A 22,246-nucleotide genomic window follows, 5' to 3' on the forward strand; every position below is an offset into this window, starting at 1 on the left:
TGAGCAGATGCTGCTTGTTAGCCATGTTGATGATACCTTCCATCACTTTGATCAAGAGTAGACTGGTGGGATTGGCCAGGTTGGATTTAACCTGCTTTTTTTGTGTACTGGATATACCTGGCCAATTTTGCACATTGTCAGGTACATGCCAGTGTTGTAACTGTACTGGAACAGCTTGTCTAGTGGGAAATGGCAAGTCCTGGAGCATAAGTATTCAGTACTATTGTCAGGGCCTGTAGCCTTTGCATATCCAGTGCCTCTGTCCATTTCTTGATATGTGGAGTGAATTGAATTGGCAGAGGACTGGCATCTATGATGCTGCAGACTGAGACGGATAATCTACTCAACACTTCTGGTTTAAGATTGTTGCAAATACTTCAGTCTTATTTCACTGATGTGCTGGGCTTTTCCAGCATTGAGGATGTGGATATTAATGGAGCCTCCTTGTCTAGTGAATTGTTTAATTGCCCATCACTATATTTACAATTGGATGTGGCAGGATTTCAGATCTTAGATCTGCTCTGTGGGTTACAGGATCACTTAGCTCGTGATATTACTTGTTGCTTATGCTGTTTGGCGTGCAAGTAGTTTTTTTTTGTAATGGGGTGGTCCAAACCTGGTGAAGCTCAATTTTTCAGATATGTCTTCTGCAGCTGCAGTCATCCGTTCCTACACTCTCCATTGAACCAGGGTTTGAACCTCTAATTTGATGATAATGGTTGAATGGGGGATATGCCAGGCCATGAGGTTACAGATTGTGTTGGAATAGATTTCTGCTGTCCATGGCCCACGGCACCTCAGATCTCCAGTCTTGAGTTGCTAGATCTTTTTGAACCTGTTCCATTTGCATGGTGGTGATGTCACACAACACAATGGAGAGTATTCTTGATGTGAAAGTAGGGCTTCATCTCCACAAGGACTATGTGGTGTTCATGGACAGATGCATCTCCAGTCAGCAGATTAGTAAATTAGGTCAAGTATCATTATTTACCATAATGATTGTAATAATTGAGGTCCTAGAACTGATCCTTGTGACCTCCACTAGTTAAATCCTTCCAATCTGAAAAAGACTGATCTTATCCTGACTCCCTGTCTCCTTGGTTAACCGTTAGTGGTAAGACATTACTACTCTTAATGCAGTGAGCTCTAACTTGTACAATAACCTTTTTATGCAGCACCTTATCAAATGCCTTTCGGCAAGGCAAGTACATTACGTCTACTGGTTCCCCTTCAACTCTGCTTGTTATGCCTTCCGAACTCTAGAAAATTTCCCAAACATATCCCGCTTTCATAAAACCATGTTGATTGGTTGCGTTATTTTTGTTTTTCTAAATTGTTGCTATTTCTTCCTTAATAATGCACTCTAGCATTTTCCCATTGACACAGGTTTAATTGGCCTATATTTTTCCCTGCCTTTAGTCTCCTTCCTGCCTGTCTAGAGCAGGGACATCACCTTAGCAACTGTCCTGTGGAATCTTGTTCTAGAATATTTAGACCAATTCCTCCATTACCTCTGCAGCCATTTTCTTAAAACTTGGATGCAGTCCATCAACTCCTGGTTTGCCTTTAGTCTGTAAAAACGGTAAAGGGAGAGGAGATGCACAATGTCAGATTGAGAGAACTAATGAGTTTGGGATAAGGTTGTGTGGAGGAATTTACAGATATTGTTAGGGACAAGCCAGTGATCATATTTAAATAAAGATAATTTTTAATTTGGCAGTATCGGATGGACAACTGCCAAGAGAGAAATGATGGGTGAGCATTGGTTTTGGGATAGGATGCTGGCAGCAGAGTTTTAGCTTAACTGGAGTACACTCAGGAGAGCATTGTGGGTGGCTGTTGACATTAATCATGAAAAGTGTTTTAATGACTTTTGACAACAAGAGGGAGGTAAGAAAGTGGACAGTTTTTTTTAAGTGGACGTTATTCCAAAGCAAAATACTGCAGATGCCATTAATCAGAAATTAATACAAGTTGCTGTAGAAACTCTGCAGGTGTGGCATCATCTGTGCAGAGCAAAACAAAAGTCAATGCTTTGAGTCTGAACGTTTTGAAAGAGCTGGTCAAGTTGAAACGTTAACTGCTTTTGTCCCCACAGAAACCACCAAAACTCCTGAGTACCTTAAGTTTATTTTTATTCTTATTTATAGCCAATTATTATTCCATTGTTTTTTGTGAAGTCTTTTTTCCATGAGGGATGGGACTCAAATTACTTTATTTCCAAATTAGCTCCACTAAGAAAATTAGTTGAATTTTGTATTCTTTAAATTTAATTTATTTTCCTAATCAACCTGTTTAGAGATATTATTACACACTTCTGTAGCAGGTGGAATTTGAACCCAGGCCTCCTGGCCCAGGAATAGGTCACTATCATTGTTCCGCAAGAGGGCCTTCTGGACAAGAGTTTTAATGAGAGGGGGATTGAGTCAATGATGACAGTTGGAAGTTGCAGCAGATCCAAAGACACTGACTTGATTTCCCTATATGACTGCAGGCTTTGTGGCTCATTCAAGACTGGATGATGGACAGCAGTTTGACAGCGCAGGGGTAGTAGCCGAAGGGTTGGAAAAAGTAGTGGAGAGATAGGGTATTCCAACAACATTTTACTCTTCGAGGTTTTATTTGGTATTTGGATAATGTCACAAGGGGGTAACGTGTCAGTGTTGGAGAGAATGGAGTTCTCATCTTTTTCATTCTCTCTGTGCACCTCTAGACGTTCTGCTTGTTCTTTTTTAACCCTATTGAAATTTTATTTCTGTAGCGTACTGTGATTACCCTGGATACTTTCTCCAAGGATGTGGATGAGTATTCTCGTAGTTTAAATTGGTAATATTCTTTGGGGCAAGGGGCTAGGTCAGTAACATGTTATTTCATGTCTCTCTGTAGTATCAATGCCTTAAGGAAGTAAGGAGAAAAATCTTGCTTTGGATACCTTTTTAGTATTGGACATGATCATTAGTGCTAGAGCTCAGTAAATGAAAACTCTAGTTAATATGCTGTTTAAAATTAGACTTGATTTAACAGGAAAGCTGGAGAGAATTAGGTGAGTTAAACTTCATTGGGTGTGCTCTTGCATAACTTACTAAACAGGAGCAGGTGATATAGTCAAACTAGTCTTTGTCCATGTTTACTTTCTGCTTGAGCAAAAAGGTACATATGTATTTATCCGCCTTATATCTACCTCCCTCATCCATCTTAACTTTTGTTCATTCAGGTGCGGGTGCTTGCAGGTGTTGGTGTTCTCATTTTTCTGTTCCCTTGTCCTTCTGGATGGTAGTGATCATGGGTATGGGAGGTGCTGTTAAGGAACCTTGAATTTATGCAGCGTGTCTTACGGATGATGCATACTGCTGTTAATGTGTAATAATTGTGGAGGGAGTGAATGTTTTAGGATGTGGCATCAATTCAGGAAATTTTTTTTTAAACTTGATTGTGTATAGCTTCAAGTGTTGGAACTGTGCTTATCCAAGCAAGTGGGGAGCATTTCATCAAATGTCTGATTTGTGAAATGTAGATCTGGACAGACTTTCAGGAGTTGGGAGCCAGGAGTGAGTTGCTTGTTACAGGGCACCTAGCCTCTGACCTGCTCTTATAACCACAACATCTGATAAATAGTAACCCCCAGGGCAGTGATAGTGGTGGGTTTAGTGGTGATCATGTCATGGAATGTCATTTGTTAGTTTCTGTCTTGCCTGGTACTTGTGATATGAATGTTACTTGCCACTTGTCAGCCCAAACCTGGATATTAGGCAGATCTTGCTGTACTTGGGCATGGAATGCTTCAGTATCTACTTAGTCATAAATTATAGAATTCCTACATTGCTGAAGAGGCCGTTTGCTCCATTGAATCTGCACCATACCTCCAAAGAACATCCCATCCAGACCTAGCTCAGACACTATCCGTATACCCATATTTACCAAGGCTACTCCATCCCCAAGCACTCTGGGGCAATTTAGCATGGCCAGTCCAGTAACTTGCATATCTTTGGTCTGTGGGAGAAAATTGGAGCACACATAGGAAACTCTCACAGACATTCGCCCGAGGCTGAAGTCGAAGCTGTGCCCTGGCACTGAGGCACCCGGTGCTGAATGGAACTAAACATTGTGAGACCGTCCCATCTTTTGACCTTTTGATGGGCGGAAGGTTATGAAGAAGAATCATATTGAACTCAAAATTGCTGTTGTTTTGCTCTCCATACATGCTGCCTGACTTAGTGTTTGTACAGCATTTCCTGTTTGTTTCCTTTAAGTATGACTGTAACCAGCAGAGAATTTTCCCCATAGTTTTGCTAAAGTTCCTCGATGTCAGTCTTGGTGGTTGAAGAGTATGTTGGCTACTTGCCATTCTCTGTATGACTTCCAAATGCAGTTCAGCATGGAGTACTGATTCATTAGTTAATGGGTATTAATTCATGGCAGTGAACACGGTTTTCCTTACTCTTGTTTGACCGAATGCTATAAGACTTCATAGGGTCTGTTGTAAATGTTGAGGATCCCTGTAGGGCCTCCACCCTGACCGTGTGTACCACAGTGCCCCACCACCAATGCTGCGCCTGTTGTATTGATACGGTGGAAAATCTGTGGTAACATGGTTGCCTTTGTAGTCTTTTAAGTAAAATGATGTGAATTTTACAGCTTTATAACCTTCTTGTGAAGTGGTTTCTTGTGGTCTCTTCTAAATCTGCTGTAGACGAAATTGTATTGATGTCAGTGGGGGAGCACTTTGGGTCCAGTGACCATATTTCTACTAGTTTTAATACAGTGGTGAAAAAGGATAGGTCTGATCTAAAGGTTCTAAATTGGAGGAAGGCTTATTCTGATGGTATTAGGCAAGAACAGCATGGTGGCTCAGTGGTTAGCACTACAGCCTCACAGCGTCAGAGACCCTTGTTCAATTCCAGCCTCAGGCAACTGTCTGTGTGGAGTTTGCACATTCTTCCTGTGTCTGCATGGCGTTCCGCCGGGTGCTCCCGTTTCCTCCCACAGTCCAAAGATGTGCAGGCTATGTGGATTGGCTGTGCTGAATTGCCCATAGTGTTCAGGGGTGTGTGGATTATAGGGGAATGGGTCTGGGTGAGATGCTTCAAGGGGTAGTGTGGACTTATTGGGCCAAAGGCCCTGTTTCCACACTATGTAGGGAATCTAATCTAATATTTTAAAAAAACTTTCAAAAGTTGATTGAGTGTGGGTGTTTGCAGGTAAAGAGATGGCTAGAAAATGGAAAGCCTTCAAAAATGAGTGTGTGTTCAGAGACAATACCTTCCTGTTAGGGTGAAGGGCAGCGCTGGTAGGTGCAGGGAATGCTGGATGATGAGAGAAGTTGAGGTTTTGGTCAAGAAAAACGAGGAAGCATATGTCTGGTGTAGACAGCAGAGACTAAGTGAATCCCCAAAAGAGTACAAAGGCAGCAGGAGTATATTTAAGATGGAAAGCAGGAGGGCAAAAATGGGACTTTACAGCTTTGGCATGTAGGGTTAAGGGGAATCCAAAGGGACTCTACCAATACATGAAGGATAAAAAGTTAACTAGGGAGAGAATAGACAGCCTACTGATCTTTAAGTGGAACTACAGGAGATTGGGGAGACACTATACAAGTGTTTTGCATCAGTGTTTGCTATGGAGAAGAACATGGAACGTAGTGTGGGAAAATAAAAAGTGACATCTTGAAAAATGTCCGTATTACAGAGGAGGAGGCCTTAAAATACTTAAAAATGAATAAATCACCAAGGACCTGATCAGGTGTACCCTAGCCCTCTGTGGGACGCAAGGGAAGTGTTTGTCTGGCCCCTTGCTGAGATATTTGTATCATTGATAGTTGGAGGTGAAGTGCCAGAAGAATGGAGTTTGGCTAATGTGGTGCCACTATTTAAGAAAAGTGGTAAGGAAAAGCCAGGGAACTACATTCTCGTGAGCCTGATATTGGTGGTGGGCAGGTTGTTGGAGGGAATCCTGAGAGACAAGATTTTCATGTATTTGGAACGGCAAGGTCTGATCAGGGAGAGCCAACATGGCTGTGTGTGGGAAGTCATGTCTTGCTAACTTTATTTTTTGAAGTAACAAAGAGGATTGATCAGGCAGAGTGGGGGATATGATCTGTATAGGCTTGAGTAAGGCATTTGATAATGTTCCTCATGGTGTAGTGGTTAGCAGTGCTCGATCACACAATACAGGGAGAACTACCTATTTGGAAATAGAACTGGCTCGAAGGTGGAAGACAGGATGGTGGTGGAGGGTTGCTTTCAAACTGGAGCACTGTGACCAGTGGTGCACCACAAGGATCGGTGCTGGTCCATTGCTTGTCATTTATATAAATGGTTTGGGTGTGAACGTAGGAGATATGGTTAGTAAATTTGCCGATGACACCAAAATTGAAAGTGTGTTGGACAGCAAGAAGGTTATCTTAAAGTACGTGATCTCGATCTAGATGGGCTAATGGGTTGAGGAGTGGCAGATGGAGGTTAATTTAGATAAATGCAAAGTGCTACATTTTTGGAAGAGCAAATCAGGGCAGGACTTAGACAATTAATGGTAAGGTTCTGGAGAATGTTGCTGAACAAAGATCTTTAGAGTGCAGGTTCTTGTTCCTTGCAGGTGAAGTTACAGGTAGACATGATATTGAAGAAGACGTTTGGGACGTTTGCCTTTATTGGTCAATGCATTGAGCATAGGAATTGGATGGTCATGTGGCTGTACAGGCCATGGTTTGTCCACTTTTGGCGCACTGCATGTATTTCTGGCCTCCCTCCTAAAGATAGGATGTCATGAAACTTGATAGCATTCAGAAAATACTGAGGATGTTGCTAGGGCTGGAGAATTTGAGCTATAGGGAGTGGCTGAATAGGCTGGGGCTGGTTCTCCTGGATCATCAGAGGCTGAGGGGTGACCTTTATAGAGATTTATAAAATTGTGAGGAACATGGATGGGGTAAACGGGCAAGGTCTTTTCCCCTGGATAGGGGAGTCCAAAACTAGAGTGCATAGGTTAAAGGTGAGCAGGGAAAGCTATAAAAGGGACAGTGTTTTTATCCAGAGGGTAGTACGTGTATAGAATTGGCTGCCAGAAGAGATAGTGTAGTCAAGTACAATTTCAATATTTAAAAGGCATCTGGATGCATATATGCTTAGGAAGTGTTTAGAGGGATATGGACAAAATGCTGGAAGTTGAGACTAAATTTATATAGGCTATCTGGTTGGCGTGGCTGGATTGGACTGAAGGCTGTTTCCGTGCTGTGTATCTCTGTGCCTGTATGACCTCTCATTCTTCTGTCGTCAAATGCTGCCTGCTTATTCTGCTGTGACGTACTAGAATAATAGAGATTATACATCCCCAATCAAAAAGAGACAATTAAGTCTTTTTAAATTCTTTCCCTGCATTTTTATCTAAACAGCAGTACCCAAGAGGGTTCTATATGGTTATAGTGCAGTGCCTGAGACTGAAAGTTTTGTTCTTAGCTGAGTTTTTAAAGATCTCAGGCTGTTTGACTTCAGGTCTGTGATATGAAACTATAAAAGTCAGTTTTGTTTTCTGACTTGTCCAGTGTTCTGGAAACCTGTTAACATTAGGTAACTCCCCTTGTAAGAGATTGTTGAGGTTCATAAGTGCTGAAGGCAAATTATTATCTTGTTTAGGACATTGGCTGAGTAGCAGGAGACTGCACTAGAATAATGCGTAGGTAATTTACTTGGTAAAATATGACTCATGTTGTGCTGCAGTGATCTATTCTGAGGCATGACCGCTTCAACCAGTGCAGATTCGGGGAACATCAATGAGCCCAGGTACATAGATCATTAAAATGCCACAAACTATTGAGAACATTAATAAGGCTTTTGGAGTGCTGGCTTTAAAATGTAAAGGATTAGAGTTAGAGGCAAAAGTCATACCACAGCTAAGCAAAGTTGTGGTTGTATCAGACCTAGAGCAGTGTGAACTGTTCTAGGCAACATAAAAGGGTGGATATGTTCACCTGAAAAGTGTAACTTAAATTTACCAGAAGGCTAATAGGACTTTGAGTTTACGTCTTGAGGCAGATTTGTACAAAACAGGGGTACGCTCTTAGAATTTATATAGTTAAGGGGTGGTTGAACTTTTGAAGAGGTTATAAGAAAAAGATAGGGTAAGTATAAACTGTAAACTATTTCTACAACTGAGGAACCTAATTAGTGCCAGTCCTTTTAGGTATGAAATGAAGAAACCCTACTTCACTAGTACAATATTAGAAGTATGGAATGCTGTCCTGTAGGCAGCAATTGATGCTGAATTAATTATTTTTTTCTCCTGAGATTTATAGATTTTTTTTAAACCAAAGCTGTGAAGCAATCTGGAATAGCAAACATATGGAATTAGGTTTGCAGATCAGCCATGATCTTATTGAATAGCAGAAAAGGCTTGAGTGACTAAATGTTGCTTAGTTTCTTTTTAAGAGCAAATACACACTTAAGGCATAGCAAAAGATTTATCATTGAGAGATCCAGCTAACTGCTAAATTTAATGCGTTGATTGAACCTATTACCTCTGCGTTAAAGTATTTAGTTTAGATTGTGCTACACGTTATAGTATATCTTGAGACATGGCACCTGAATTGAACTTTAGTTCAATTGAACAGCAGATATGAAAAAGGACATCAGAATTACATCAATATTTTAAAGGGATTGGATGCTTACATGAATTTGGTTGATAGCTTTGTTTGGAAATGCAGTAGTGGTGTTGAGTAGCCTGATTATGCTAAAAGCTAGTGGGGCCATGTGGGAAACTAACTGGTAATCTCAACCGGGAGAGAGCCTGTTTTCTAAACTAGAGCAACTTTTTACAGTGGAGTTAACCTTCTCATTAGCTCTCCTGACAAGGTAGAGTATTCCCTTTCAGATGCCTTTCGAGTAAAACTAAAAACTATTCAGCTTGATAAGGAAAGTTCCTTGTGCTGCACGTCGGCTTTGAGTGCTAAGGTGGTTTTAGTCTGTTTCATCTCACAATGATAAAATTTGTGCATTTCACGCTCAACTGAAATTTCTGTGACTTGTGTCCTTTAGGCAAAAGACTTATATATTATACAGTGACAGTTACAAGATTACTGGGAAGAGAACTTGCCCCATTTACAAGGTGCCATCAATGTTTGGCAAAATTGGATTGACAAAAATACTAATAAGATGTTATCACCTGGTGTTCAGATTATGACTTTAGTAGAGGTAGGGCGATTGCTGAGGCATTAAATGAGTAAATTGCACAGTGAGGGCAGAAATAATTCAGTCACTTGAATGGTGTAAAGTTGATAAGGAGGCAATGTTGAATAGGCTGCTGGGGTTAAAATTGATAAAGCTCAAGGACTGGATAGGACACAAGATTATTGAAGCAAGTGAATGTGGAAATTGCAGGAGCACTGCCCGTAATTGTCTAAACTTCCTTTATCTTGGGGCTAGTGCCAGAGGACTAGAGGTCAGGGCATTAGTGACGTTTCTTCTGGAGTATTGTGTACAGTTCTTGTCCTGTTATGGGAAGGATATTGTTAAATTGGAGAGAGTTCAGAAAAGATTTATTACGATGTTGCTGGGAGTGGAGGGTTTGAGTTGTAAAAATAGGCTGGATAAGCTATTTCCATTGGTGCATAGGAGGTTGAGGTGTAACCTTACAGATGTTCATAAAATCATGAAGGGAATAGCAATGGTCTTTTTCCTTAAGGTGAAGGAGTTCAAAACTAGGGGCCATATTTTTAAGGTATTAAAAGTTTTTTTTTTCTTTTTTTTAGAAAGGACAAGAGGGACAACTTTTTTTGTATAGTGTGGTTTGTGTGTGAAATAAACTGCCAAGTGAAGTGGTGGATTCAGGTACATTTACGACATTTTAATAACATTCGGATGAGCACGTGAATAGGAAAGATTTGGAGGGATATGGGCTGAATGCAGTTAAGTGGGACTAGTTTAGTTTGGGAACATGTTCAGCAAGGGCTAGTTGCAACAAAGGGTCTGTTTCCATACTGTATGACTCTGACTCTGTGACCCTTGTTTTAAAAAACGATGTAAAAATAAACCTGCAACTACAATCAAAACAATGGTTGAAAAGCATCTAAACAGAATGATTTAGAACTAAATTAAGTCATTTCACTAAAGATGGTTTAATTGAGGAATGCCAACACAGATTTGTGAAAGGAAACTCATAGCTAATTTGGAACTTTTCGAAGAAGTGAAAACAGTTGGTATTGGAAATTGTTGTGTACATGTGATGTACATGTTGATGTTTCGTACATGGACTACCAAAAGTTTGATATATTGCTGCATAACAGCTGAGCAAAGTGAGAGCTTATGGAGTAAAAGGAATAGTGGCAGCATTAGTACAACGTTGTCTGAGTGACGGGCAACAGAAGCTAATGGTTATTGGGTTCCAGGTTGGAGGAACATTTTATGATGTAATTGCCCAGCAATCCTCTTATTTCCTACTCTTCCTAATATATTCATGATTTAAATCTTGGTGCATAGGACTTAGCTTCAAAATTTGAAGCTTGCAAATATTGCAAACCGTGAGGTGAGTAGTGCAGAACTTCAAAAGGGCACAGGTGGATTGGTGGAATAGTGGGACAAATGGTAGATGAAATTAAATGCAGACAAGTATGAAGCAAAATTCATTTTGGAAGGTGGAAACCCAATATAAAATTAAAGGTACAAATCTGAACAGGGTGCAGGGGCAGAGGGGTTTGTGTTCTGTTATGACCTTCGTTTAAGACTGACTTTTTTAAAGGGAAATCCAAAATTCCAGTATTTACTGAAAGAATGAAACCACAAGATTCTATCATTTCAAACCTGTTTAATAATCACAGTTAAAACCAGGAAAAGACTAAATATGTTCTTGGGTAACCACTGAGAAAGTAAAACTCAGTCAACATAAATTAGTCCTGAATTAACTGATGAATTGTGTTGATTATAACTACAAATCATACATTTTAATGACAGACGATTCCAGCAGACCTGGTCCACTTGCTATACATGTTATCTTTGTCCATCGCAAAACCTTTCTTCATGAAGAATTTTAGCACGTGTTCTAGGCTTTGCCCTGTGGCCCAGCTGACAGTAGCACCCAACCAATCTATGGTTTCCAGGCATAGTCTTCACCAAAAATGGCACAAGTCTGCAGAACCTCTCCGATTCAACTAACAATCTGGATAGCATTGATCCATCAATATGATGTTTAAGTTAGAAGCAACTGAAGTTGTCCATTAACCCTTTCTGAGCTTTTGGCCTATGTTACATTCAACCTGTATTAGTCCACCATTGAAATCGTGATCTGAGGTCTGGTCCTGTGCCCTTTTATGATTTCCCTTTACGGCTTGCCATTTCAATTAGGGTCTATCTGAAAATACGAACTTTGAAACCAGGAATTCCATCAATGTGTAAATATTGAAGGTGACAGGGTAGGTTGAAAGATTAGTTAATAAAGCATTTTTAATGTTCAAGCGTTGTGACCAACACTTTATGCCCCTCCCCTTGAATTGCCTTCGAGAAGCCTCCGTTGAGTTATCCTCTTGAACGTCTGCCGTCCTTGGGATATTGGTAACCCACAGTGCTGTTTGGAAAGGAGATTCAGGTTTTTTACTCATCGACAGTGAAAGATTGCAATCTAGTTCAAAGTCAAATTTATGTTGACTTGGGGGAGAGCTTACAGGTCATGATATTCTATGCAACTGTTGTCCTCTGTTGCGGAAGGTTCTGTTAAAGGAGCCCAGATGAGCTGCTGCAGTGCATCTTGTGGGTGGTACTACTTTATTTTGGTGATGAAGAGAGTGAACGCTGAAGGTGATGGATGGGATGCCAAAAATGTTTCCTCCAATTTTGTGGAAAACCAGAAGTCATTGCATAGATACATCGATTGGCCTGTGAAGTGCCTCGGAGTGGCTGCAACGCTGGTACCAATCAAATGGGCTGCTTTGTTGATGCTTAGTGTTGTCAGACTACATTGCTGACAATACAGAGCACTCCATTGCACTCCTCCTTGTGCCTTATGGTGGAGAGGGGCTGGATACATTATGAAGTGACTTGTCAGTAAATGCTGAGAGTTTGTTTCCCTTGAATGGTGTATGTAGAACAAGAAGGTATTGCTTTCGGATAAGGGATTGATTTGTTTAGGATTGAGATGAGATATTTCTTCAGTCAAAGCATTGTGAATCTTAAGAATTTTCTAGGTGAGAAGACTCTGGATGCTTCTTCATTATCAATCTAGGTTTTAAATAGATTTATTTAAATCACAGTTTGATATCTCAGGGAATCCAGGGTTATGATGTGCAAATGGGAAAGCAGGGATTAAGCCCAGTATCAAAATCGTATTAAATGGCAGAGCAGGCTTGACTGATCATATGTCTCCTGAATTTTTTAACTTAGTAGTGACTCACTTCAGATGTGCTGTATTGGCTATTGACAATGTTAGCATTTCATACTAAAATTGAAACACAGCATAAATGCCATCACTGCTCACTGTTGTGATGGTGCTTCAATTTAAATTGAATCCATTTACAGCTGTTGGCTAATTGGCGTCTTTTCTGGGTGTGAAAGATTAATTACAAAATTGGCAATTGATTTTTAACTTTGAGTTAAAATTGCACGTCAAAATGGAGTACTTGTAGGCAGGAGATTCATCCTGATTATAGTTGTTTATAAACTTGGATCAAATGCAGTGTGTTAGTGTTCTGTGACTACTCCTTTGTACTGTTTGTTACAGCAATAACAAACTATCTTGTCCATTCAAATGTTATATCTACCTTAAAACGTGAAAACATTGTCAGAAGTTTCAATTGCCTTAAAGGTAGCATTAATTATGGAGCTGTTGTAAGTAATTTGGCTGTAGTGGCATTTCTCCACCTTTTTTGTTAAATCAATTTTTAATTTTTAGGTGTCAATATAGATGTTAATTCTGAAATTACATATTTGTTTACATATCTTGAAGAAAGATGTCTTGCATTTGCAGTATTCAAATACTCAAATTGATAATAAAACAAAACTGCCCTTAATGAACACACTAACCTTGTTCACAAAAGGCACTACGCAATTTGGACTGAGTGGTGTGAGGGATTGCTGATTTAATTTTGGTGAACTTGTACCCAGACAACATGGATTTAGTTCTTGTAGACTGGGAGGGAAGATAAACATTTTGCAAATTTAGTCTGGGTAAGGAATGCAGAACCTGAGATTCATTTTAAAAATGGAACCCCTGGAGTTGGAAAATGAGTAGTAGAACTCTAGATTAATATTCACTGGATAACTGGCAAACATGCAGCATTATCTCTAAGTCCTACTGGACTTCTCCACGATTGGAGGGAAAGGTATTTATGCAGCCTGTCCACAAATTATTTGCCTGATTTATTGTCTACCATTTAAGATTGGATATGTTCACCAGAGAGATTTGATTTTGGTTTCTTGGTTCAGAACTTGCAGCTGTCTATTATCTGCTGCTTCTGATGTTAGACTTAACAGGTCAGTCTAGTTTCTTCACAAAATATTGCCAAATACATGACCAGGTTTACTGCAAGGCCATACTTAAATCCCTTTAGTTAGGTTTCTGTTCTGTAACAGTGCTAAAGCAGCTCTACTTAACTGTGACAAATGTAAACTATCCCTTTCTGTTCTATTTGATCTGTCTGCAGGCTTTGACATGGTTGATCTCACCATCCTCTTTCAGTGCCTCTCCGTTGTTGGCCTGCTCAATGGGACTGCGGAATGTGGTTCACTCGCATTGATTTCTGTTTCCACTCCTGCAAAATTCATGTTTGTGGCCTCTACGAAGCTATCCTCTTAAATCTCCATTTCTCATCTCCAGGTTGCCTCTTATTGTTTTTGGATGATATTACTGTCATTTCCACTTGTACACGTTCAGTTCTTCTACTTGATTTCTTTTGACCTTTCCAGTGTCTCTAACTTGTTTCGCTACTCATCTAATATGCAGCATTGAGTGAGTAGAAATTTCCTCCAACTAAATATTTGAAAAACAGAACCATCCTTTGTTCCCATTATTCTCTCCACTGTTCAGCTAATCACATCATCCTCTGCTTGGATAACTATCTGAAGTTGAACCAGGCAGTGCAACCTTGCTCACAACCCAGTCAAATTGAGGCGATTATAATACGAGCAGTGTGAATGGAGCCTAATGTTTCAATCAGTTTAGAATGTAGGGATAACTAAGTGTTGTTTTCTTGCTGTGCATTTGCATTTGGGGCCATTCTTACACTTCATGGTTTGTCGCATGCAAACTGTTGCAAAATTGCTGCAATGTCCTTAATTTGGTTTTAGTCCATAGTTTTTTTTTCATTGCTAGGTTAAAGAGAGCAAGGCACTTTTATAATTTGAGCAGAAACTGGAATATTGCCATTGTTTGTTTATTAGGTTTGAATTTTGTGATCCAAGATATCTTTCCAATGAAATGTTAATTACAATACCTCTGTTAAAGCATCCCTTTCTTATGATAACAACGTCTTGTCTGATATTATTTGGTGATTTATTGTGTGGGAACCCTTAATTCAAGAAGCAAGAGTGTGACCCAAAGTGAAAGCATGCTGACACTGAAGTCCAGAACGAAGATCTGAAGAAATTTGCAAATGGCCCATATCAATAATGGGTTCTAATATGCAGAAGAGGCATTCTTTGGACACGGAAAATGTGATGGTAGTTGTAGATGTCATTTGGGCTTCTTCATTGATGGAGCATTTTTACATTCATTGTGAAAATTATTCGTTGGATATTGTAAAACATCCACAATTTCAGTTTTGTAAGCTATGGAAATCTTGAATGGAGAAAATATTGTATTATATCCTTTGATTCATATTCAAAGGATCAAATGTTTTAGATGCTTCCCTTTATCAAATTTCTATTTGACTCAAAATCATCTTCAACCAGATTTCAGTGATATCATCGTAGATATTTTTAATCATTGCAATAATTTCTCATTGAATTTGAAAGTTGGTGTGGACTATAACTTATATCATGATTTTAAAAAAATCTGAAAATTTGGCCAGTAGAAAAGCATCAAAAACCTACAGAAACAATGTGTTCCAAGCAATGAAACTAGAGCAACCCTTAAATGCATGCTTAAAGAGGTTGGTTCGTATACCAGTAGACAGTGGTGATGGTAGTTGTAGATGCCATTTGGGTTTCTTTTATGAATATAATTAAAGTCTGCTGGTGTAGTAATTTCTGTGCTATGTGAGGACCCAAATTTAAATGCTGTAAACAAGTACAAAACCACCTGCTCCTTGGGATAACTCAACCAGCTTATTCCTCACTATTATTTTTGCTGTTCCATAATTTTGCAGAATAGAATAGCTGATTTAACATACAAATGCTGTACCCAATGCTTTTGTGGCCCGTGAATCTAGCTTCTGGAGTGGACATCTGATTTGGCGTTTGTGTTTTGAGTTAATCACCAGTTTTCTCTTTGTGAATGGATCTTTACAACTTGTTGCATTTTCCATTAAAGCTACCTTGCTGATTGAATGTAAACTGCACCATTCCAATTAATGTTTGTTAGATTATCCAGTAAACCACATAGGTATTTCCTGGGTGCAAATGTAAAAAGACTTAATGTTAAATAATTATTGTAATGAAACCTTTCCAGTTGATGTACACAAAATTTAATGTGTTCAGTTAAAATTGATTACTTTTGTATTTATATTGTTCTTATGCTTCCTCTTTATAGGCAAGCAGAGGCCCTAAAGGCTGACATGACTGGTAAGATTGACTTTGTTTATCTCAATTCTATACCATTTCTATAAACCTGATTTGAATGGAGCTTAATGTCTGTAGTTTCAAGATACAGTGATTGTCATAATGTTATAATATGAAAACTGTGTATCAGCTTAGTATTGATAGGTTTTGAGTTGCAGCTCAACTTAATAGTACACAAAACATACATCCTTGGAGTACCTTTAAGATCTTCTTTCACACTGAGGCATTATATCCCCCTTTCTCTTCCCCTGTGTAGCAATTACAAAAGAATTTTCTGCAGTCATTCCTGCATTTCCCTGTGTGGCTTAAGCCTTTAGCTCCAGCAATCAGCTTCATCCATGGTTGCCAGTATTTAAATATTCCTCTTGTGTCTTACTGGGGTGTTAAGTTGGAAGTCAAAAGTTGGCTCATCTACTAAAGAAAAGCAAAATACTGCAGATGCTGGAAATCTGAAGAAGAGACAGAAAATGTCGGAGAAACTCAGCATCTGTGGTGAGAAACAGCTGTTGTTTTTGAGCCCAGCATGATATTCTTTAGAACCCAATGAAGAGTCTTATTGGACTCGACATTAACTCTGTTATTCTGTCTTGTACAAAACTTAACCAGTTGAGGTGGGCCAGCATTCAGAACTTGTTCTAGATGATAGAGGCGGAACTGGGCTGAAGGAGAAAACCTCAAGTAAAAATGTTTTACCTAAAACAGTTTAACCAGTACACAGATTCAATTATGCCATGAGAAAGATGGCTGACAAAAACAGATGCCTTGTCTAACCAAACTGGCTGCGCAGTGCCAAGAAGTGTGAATAGAGTTCATTCTGCCCAAGGAGACAGTGGATCACATCTATTTTGGCATGCATCTAGAAGCAGTCGCTTGCTGAGGAACGAGCAACGAGCACAACGGATTAGGTTCAATAAACCAATCTGAATACCTGATTTGAGCTAATGCCCATAGACCTGAGTCAAGGTAGTGTATAAAAATGCAATTTTCGAGGATATCCGGCCTGCAATAGAAAGCATGGGATCTGCTTAATGTTGGGAAGATGCACAATTAGGAGTGACCGCCCCGTAACTGAGTTTGCATGTGAAGTCCACTGAGGAACTGGTGCTGTGAGTAAAGGAGATCTGGATGTCAAAATGACAAGCTGATGGAATCTCAGCTATCTGTAGGTGAAATCATTTGAGATGCAACATTTGGAAGAGGTTGGTCAAGATTAGTGGCACAGTGGTTAGCACTACCTCTCTGCACCAGGGCCGTGGATTGTTTCAACCCTCAGATATTTGTCATTCACCATAATGGCCAAGGATGTGTAGGCTGGGTGAATTAGCCATGGGAACTGCAGGGTTGCAGGGATAGGGTAGGGAGGTAGGATGCACTTTGAAGGGTAGGTGTGGACTTGATAGACTGAATGACTTGCTTCTGCACTGTAGAGATTCTATGACTCTAAAATTACTGCAATGAGAAATTCGAGGCAGTAGTGCAGGAGCAAAGGAATCCACTGGAGTTTGTCTGAATAAGTGATATAATCACGCAGTGAGTCTTGTCGCTGGATAATAGGAGAGATGTTGGAAAGATTGTGAGATCTTACATTGTAGTTGAAGAGAACAGGAATGAATAACATACTGAATCATGTCACAGAATGTTATTTGCAAATATAAGCAAGTCGTAGTTCAAGTATGGTGTTGGATGGTGTTTTTAAGTGCAGCTAACTGTAATCGAAATGAAACAGATGACAATAATATGTAGAGGCTAGTACATGCGTAGTTTTACCAAACTCTATTGGAGCCTTTTTAAAGAAGTGTTTTATTCTCACTCAAAAGTAGTGCCTATCTGTTTGTTTATGCCATGATTAGATTGTTCTGGAAACATAATTGCTCAATTTAAATTTATTAGAAAAAAATAACCTGGAATTAAGAGTTGATGATGACCATGAATCCATTGTAATTGTCAGAAAATCCCGTCTGGCTCACTAACGTCCTTTGAGGAAGGAGATTGCCTGGTCCGGTCTACATGTGACTGTAGACCTACAATAATGTGGTTGATTCTTAACTGCTCTATGTGCAATTAGGGGTGGGCTAGAAATGTTTTTAGAATCCCTACAGTGTGGAAACAGGCCCTTCGGCCTAACAAGTCCACACGGAACCTCAGAGCATCCCACCCAGATCCATCCCCCTATAACCCACCTAATCTACACCTCCCTGAACGCTATGGGCAATTTAGCGTGGCCAATCCACCTAACCTGCACGTCTTTGGACTGTGGGAGGAAACAGGAGCACCCGGAAGAAACCCACACAGACATGGAGAATGTGCAAACTCCACACAGACAGTCACCCAAGGCTGGAATTGAACTCGGGTCCCTGGTGCTGTGAGGCAGCAGTGCTAACCACTGGGCCACCGTGCCTGCCCTTGTTTCTTAGACAGTGACGCCCACACCCCAGGAATGAATAAGGAATACTTTAGTAATGAAGCTTTCAGCCCTTGTCAATCTTACAGAATAAACCTGGCAACTTCTGGCATCTGCATATTTGTAATTGAAACGAAGCTGCTGAGGTGGCTGTCAGAGATACCCTGCTCCTCCAAATGTTGTCATCGCCATTGATGGATTCATCATTCAAATGACTCCAATTTCATGAGTTTGAAATCCTTTAAGGTCACGTCTTAAATTGTGTATGACTATATAGCAATCGTGAAGGTTTTGCTTAGTGATAATGGGAACTGCAGATGCTGGAGAATCCAAGATAATAAAATGTGAGGCTGGATGAACACAGCAGGCGTGAAGGAATTGCTTAGTCTGGTTGCATAGTATCTACTTTAGGAAAACATAGAAGGCAGGAGGATAATTCATTTGGTCCTTCTGAGCCTGTTGTACAATTCAGTATAATCGTGGCTGATCATCCAACTGAGTACCCAGTTCATGCTTTCTCCCCAGACCCTTTGATTCCTTTAGACCTTAGAACTGCATCTAATTCCTTTTTTGAAAACGTGATATTTTGACCCTTGACCTCTTTCTGTGGCAGAAAATTCCAGCCCTACCACTGAGTGAAAAAAATTTATGCTCATTTCAGTCTTAAATTGCCTACCCTGTATCCTTAGACTGTGACCTCCAATCTGGACTCAACAGTCATTGAGAGAATCCTTCCTGCAATTACCCTGTCTGATCCTGTTAAAATTTAGGTTTCTGTAAGATTCTTCCTCCAACCGGCACCTAACCCTCCAACTCTTCTGGCCAAAACTCATTTTCTAAACTCCCATGAATATAGTTCTAATTGATTCTGTCCTTGCGAGTTTTGAGAAGATTTGTAGCTCAGGTTGAGGTTCTGGTTGTGAATTTGCTCACTGAGCTGGAAGGTTAGTTTTCAGACGTTTCGTCACCATTCTAGGTAACGTCATCAGTGAGCCTCCGACGAAGCGCTGGTGTTATGTCCCGCTTTCTATTTATCTGTTTAGGTTTCCTTGAGTTGGTGATGTCATTTCCTGTGTTGGTGATGTCATGGAAATGACACCACCAACCCAAGGAAACCTAAACAGATAAATAGAAAGCGGGACATAACACCAGCGCTTCATCGGAGGCTCACTGACGATGTTATCTAGAATGGTGACGAAACATCTGAAAACTAACCTTCCAGCTCAGCGAGCAAACTCACATCCTGATTCTGTCCTTCTTCATACCTCAGTTTTGCCATCCCGGGAATCGATTTGTTAAACCTTGGTTGCATTCCCTCCATTTGAGAATATCTTTCCCCTCATAAGGAGAGCAGAACTGCAAAATATTATGCTTTGAAATCAACAAGATATATGTCATGAAAATCTAAAGAGTATTGGTGTTTGCCCATTAATTCTGCATTTAAAAATAACTATAAAAGTCAGTACTTTTTGTATTCAGAAATCTATATTTTTAACAGTGGAGTAAGTGATAATTGTTGCTGGGCAACATCCCTGGCCCTGAAAAAATTTACTGTGGAAACTTATTACCTCAGAAGAAAATTAACATAGGAGATTTTGGTTTCCTATCAGTTTTGTCTTCATTTTGCTTCCTGTATGATTCAAATCTAGTTTGTCTCCTTTATACTTCCTGGTTTGCTTTCTACAAAGGATATTTAATTGGGGAAGAGGAAACTATGATGCGATTAGACACGAGTTAGGAAGCATGGACTGGGAGCAGTTGTTCCATGGTAAGGGAACTATAGACATGTGGAGATGGTTTAAGGAACAGTTGTTGGGAGTGATGAGTAAATATGTCCCTCTGAGACAGGCAAGAAGGGGTAAGATAAAGGAACCTTGGATGACGAGAGCGGTGGAGCTTCTAGTGAAAAGGAAGAAGGTAGCTTACATAAGGTGGAGGAAGCTAGGGTCAAGTTCAGCTAGAGAGGATTACATGCAGGCAAGGAAGGAGCTCAAAAATGGTCTGAGGAGAGCCAGGAGGGGGCACGAGAAAGGCTTGGCAGAAGGAATCCGGGAAAACACAAAGGCATTTTACACTTACGTGAGGAATAAGAGAATGGTCAAAGAAAGAGTAGGGCCGATCAGGGATAGCATAGGGAACTTGTGTGTGGAGCCTGAGGAGGTAGGGGAAGCCCTAAATGAGTTTTTTGCTTCTGTCTTTACGAAAGAATCGAACTGTGTAGTGAATGAAACCTTTGAAGAGCAGGTGTGCATGCTGGAATGGATAGAGATAGAGGAAGCTGATGTACTGAAAATTTTGTCAAACATTAAGATTGACAAGTCGCCAGGCCCGGATCAGATTTGTCCTCGGCTGCTTTGGGAAGCGAGAAATGCAATTGCTTCGCCACTTGCGAAGATCTTTGCATCCTCGCTCTCCACTGGAGTCGTACCTGAGGACTGGAGAGAGGCAAATGTAATTCCTCTCTTCAAGAAAGGAAATAGGGAAATCCCCGGCAATTATAGACCGGTAAGTCTCACGTCTGTCGTCTGCAAGGTGTTAGAATGGATTCTGAGGGATAAGATTTATGACCATCTGGAAGAGCATGGCTTGATCAAATACAGTCAACATGGCTTTGTGAGGGGTAGGTCATGCCTTACAAACCTTATCGAGTTTTTTGAGGATGTGACTAGTAAGGTTGATGAGGGTCGAGCTGTGGATGTGGTGTATATGGACTTCAGTAAGGCATTTGATAAGGTTCCCCATGGAAGGCTCATTCAGAAGGTCAGGAGGAATGGGATACAGGGGAACTTAGCTGCTTGGATACAGAATTGGCTGGCCAACAGAAGACAGCGTGTGGTAGTAGAAGGAAAATATTCTGCCTGGAAGTCAGTGGTGAGTGGGGTTCCACAGGGCTCTGTCCTTGGGCCTCTACTGTTTGTAATTTTTATTAATGACTTGGACGAGGGAATTGAAGGATGGGTCAGCAAGTTTGCAGACGACACAAAGGTCGGAGGTGTCGTTGACAGTGTAGAGGGCTGTTGTAGGCTGCAGCGGGACATTGACAGGATGCAGAGATGGGCTGAGAGGTGGCAGATGGAGTTCAACCTGGATAAATGCGAGGTGATGCATTTTGGAAGGTCGAATTTGAAAGCTGAGTACAGGATTAAGGATAGGATTCTTGGCAGCGTGGAGGAACAGAGGGATCTTGGTGTGCAGATACATAGATCCCTTAAAATGGCCACCCAAGTGGACAGGGTTGTTAAGAAAGCATATGGTGTTTTGGCTTTCATTAACAGGGGGATTGAGTTTAAGAGTCGTGAGATCTTGTTGCAGCTCTATAAAACTTTGGTTAGACCGCACTTGGAATACTGCGTCCAGTTCTGGGCGCCCTATTATAGGAAAGATGTGGATGCTTTGGAGAGGGTTCAGAGGAGGTTTACCAGGATGCTGCCTGGACTGGAGGGCTTATCTTATGAAGAGAGGTTGACTGAGCTCGGTCTCTTTTCATTGGAGAAAAGGAGGAGGAGAGGGGACCTAATTGAGGTATACAAGATAATGAGAGGCATAGATAGAGTCGATAGCCAGAGACTATTTCCCAGGGCAGAAATGGCTAGCACGAGGGGTCATAGTTTTAAGCTGGTTGGTGGAAAGTATAGAGGGGATGTCAGAGGCAGGTTCTTTACGCAGAGAGTTGTGAGAGCATGGAATGCGTTGCCAGCAGCAGTTGTGGAAGCAAGGTCATTGGGGTCATTTAAGAGACTGCTGGACATGTATATGGTCACAGAAATTTGAGGGTGCATCCATGAGGATCAATGGTCGGCACAACATTGTGGGCTGAAGGGCCTGTTCTGTGCTGTACTGTTCTATGTTCTATGTTCTAAAGCAAGCAATTACACTGTGAATGGTAAGACCCCAGAAATTACCAAAAATCAAAGGTACTGTGGTGTTCATTTTCATGGATCCCTGAAGGTAGTGAGACAAGTAGATGAGTTGTTGAGGCATATGGGCCTTGCCTTTATTAGGCTATTGAGTTACTAGTCATTGAGTACACGAATGGGGAGATTATGCCAGAACTCTATAAAACACTGATTAGGCCTCAGCTGAACTGTGCGATTCTGGTCACCACATTGTAAGGAAAGATGTGATTGCACTTGACAGGGTGCAGAGAAAATTT

The 22,246-nt window shown here is 40.6% G+C and overlaps 1 protein-coding gene across 3 annotated transcripts in view; it reads left to right on the plus strand.

Annotated features, from left to right (window-relative positions):
- The window catches only part of smg7 (SMG7 nonsense mediated mRNA decay factor), a 120,336-nt gene that overhangs the window by 23,042 nt on the left and 75,048 nt on the right, over positions 1-22,246 (plus strand). For all 3 annotated transcript variants that reach the window (XM_048539249.2, XM_048539251.2, XM_048539250.2), the window contains exon 2: positions 15,664-15,695. In XM_048539249.2, the coding sequence (XP_048395206.1) occupies positions 15,664-15,695 (32 nt within the window). The remainder of the gene's footprint in view (positions 1-15,663; positions 15,696-22,246) is intronic.

The sequence above is a fragment of the Stegostoma tigrinum genome, chromosome 8, assembly GCF_030684315.1.
Source record: "Stegostoma tigrinum isolate sSteTig4 chromosome 8, sSteTig4.hap1, whole genome shotgun sequence".
NCBI classification, from domain to species: Eukaryota; Metazoa; Chordata; class Chondrichthyes; order Orectolobiformes; family Stegostomatidae; genus Stegostoma; species Stegostoma tigrinum.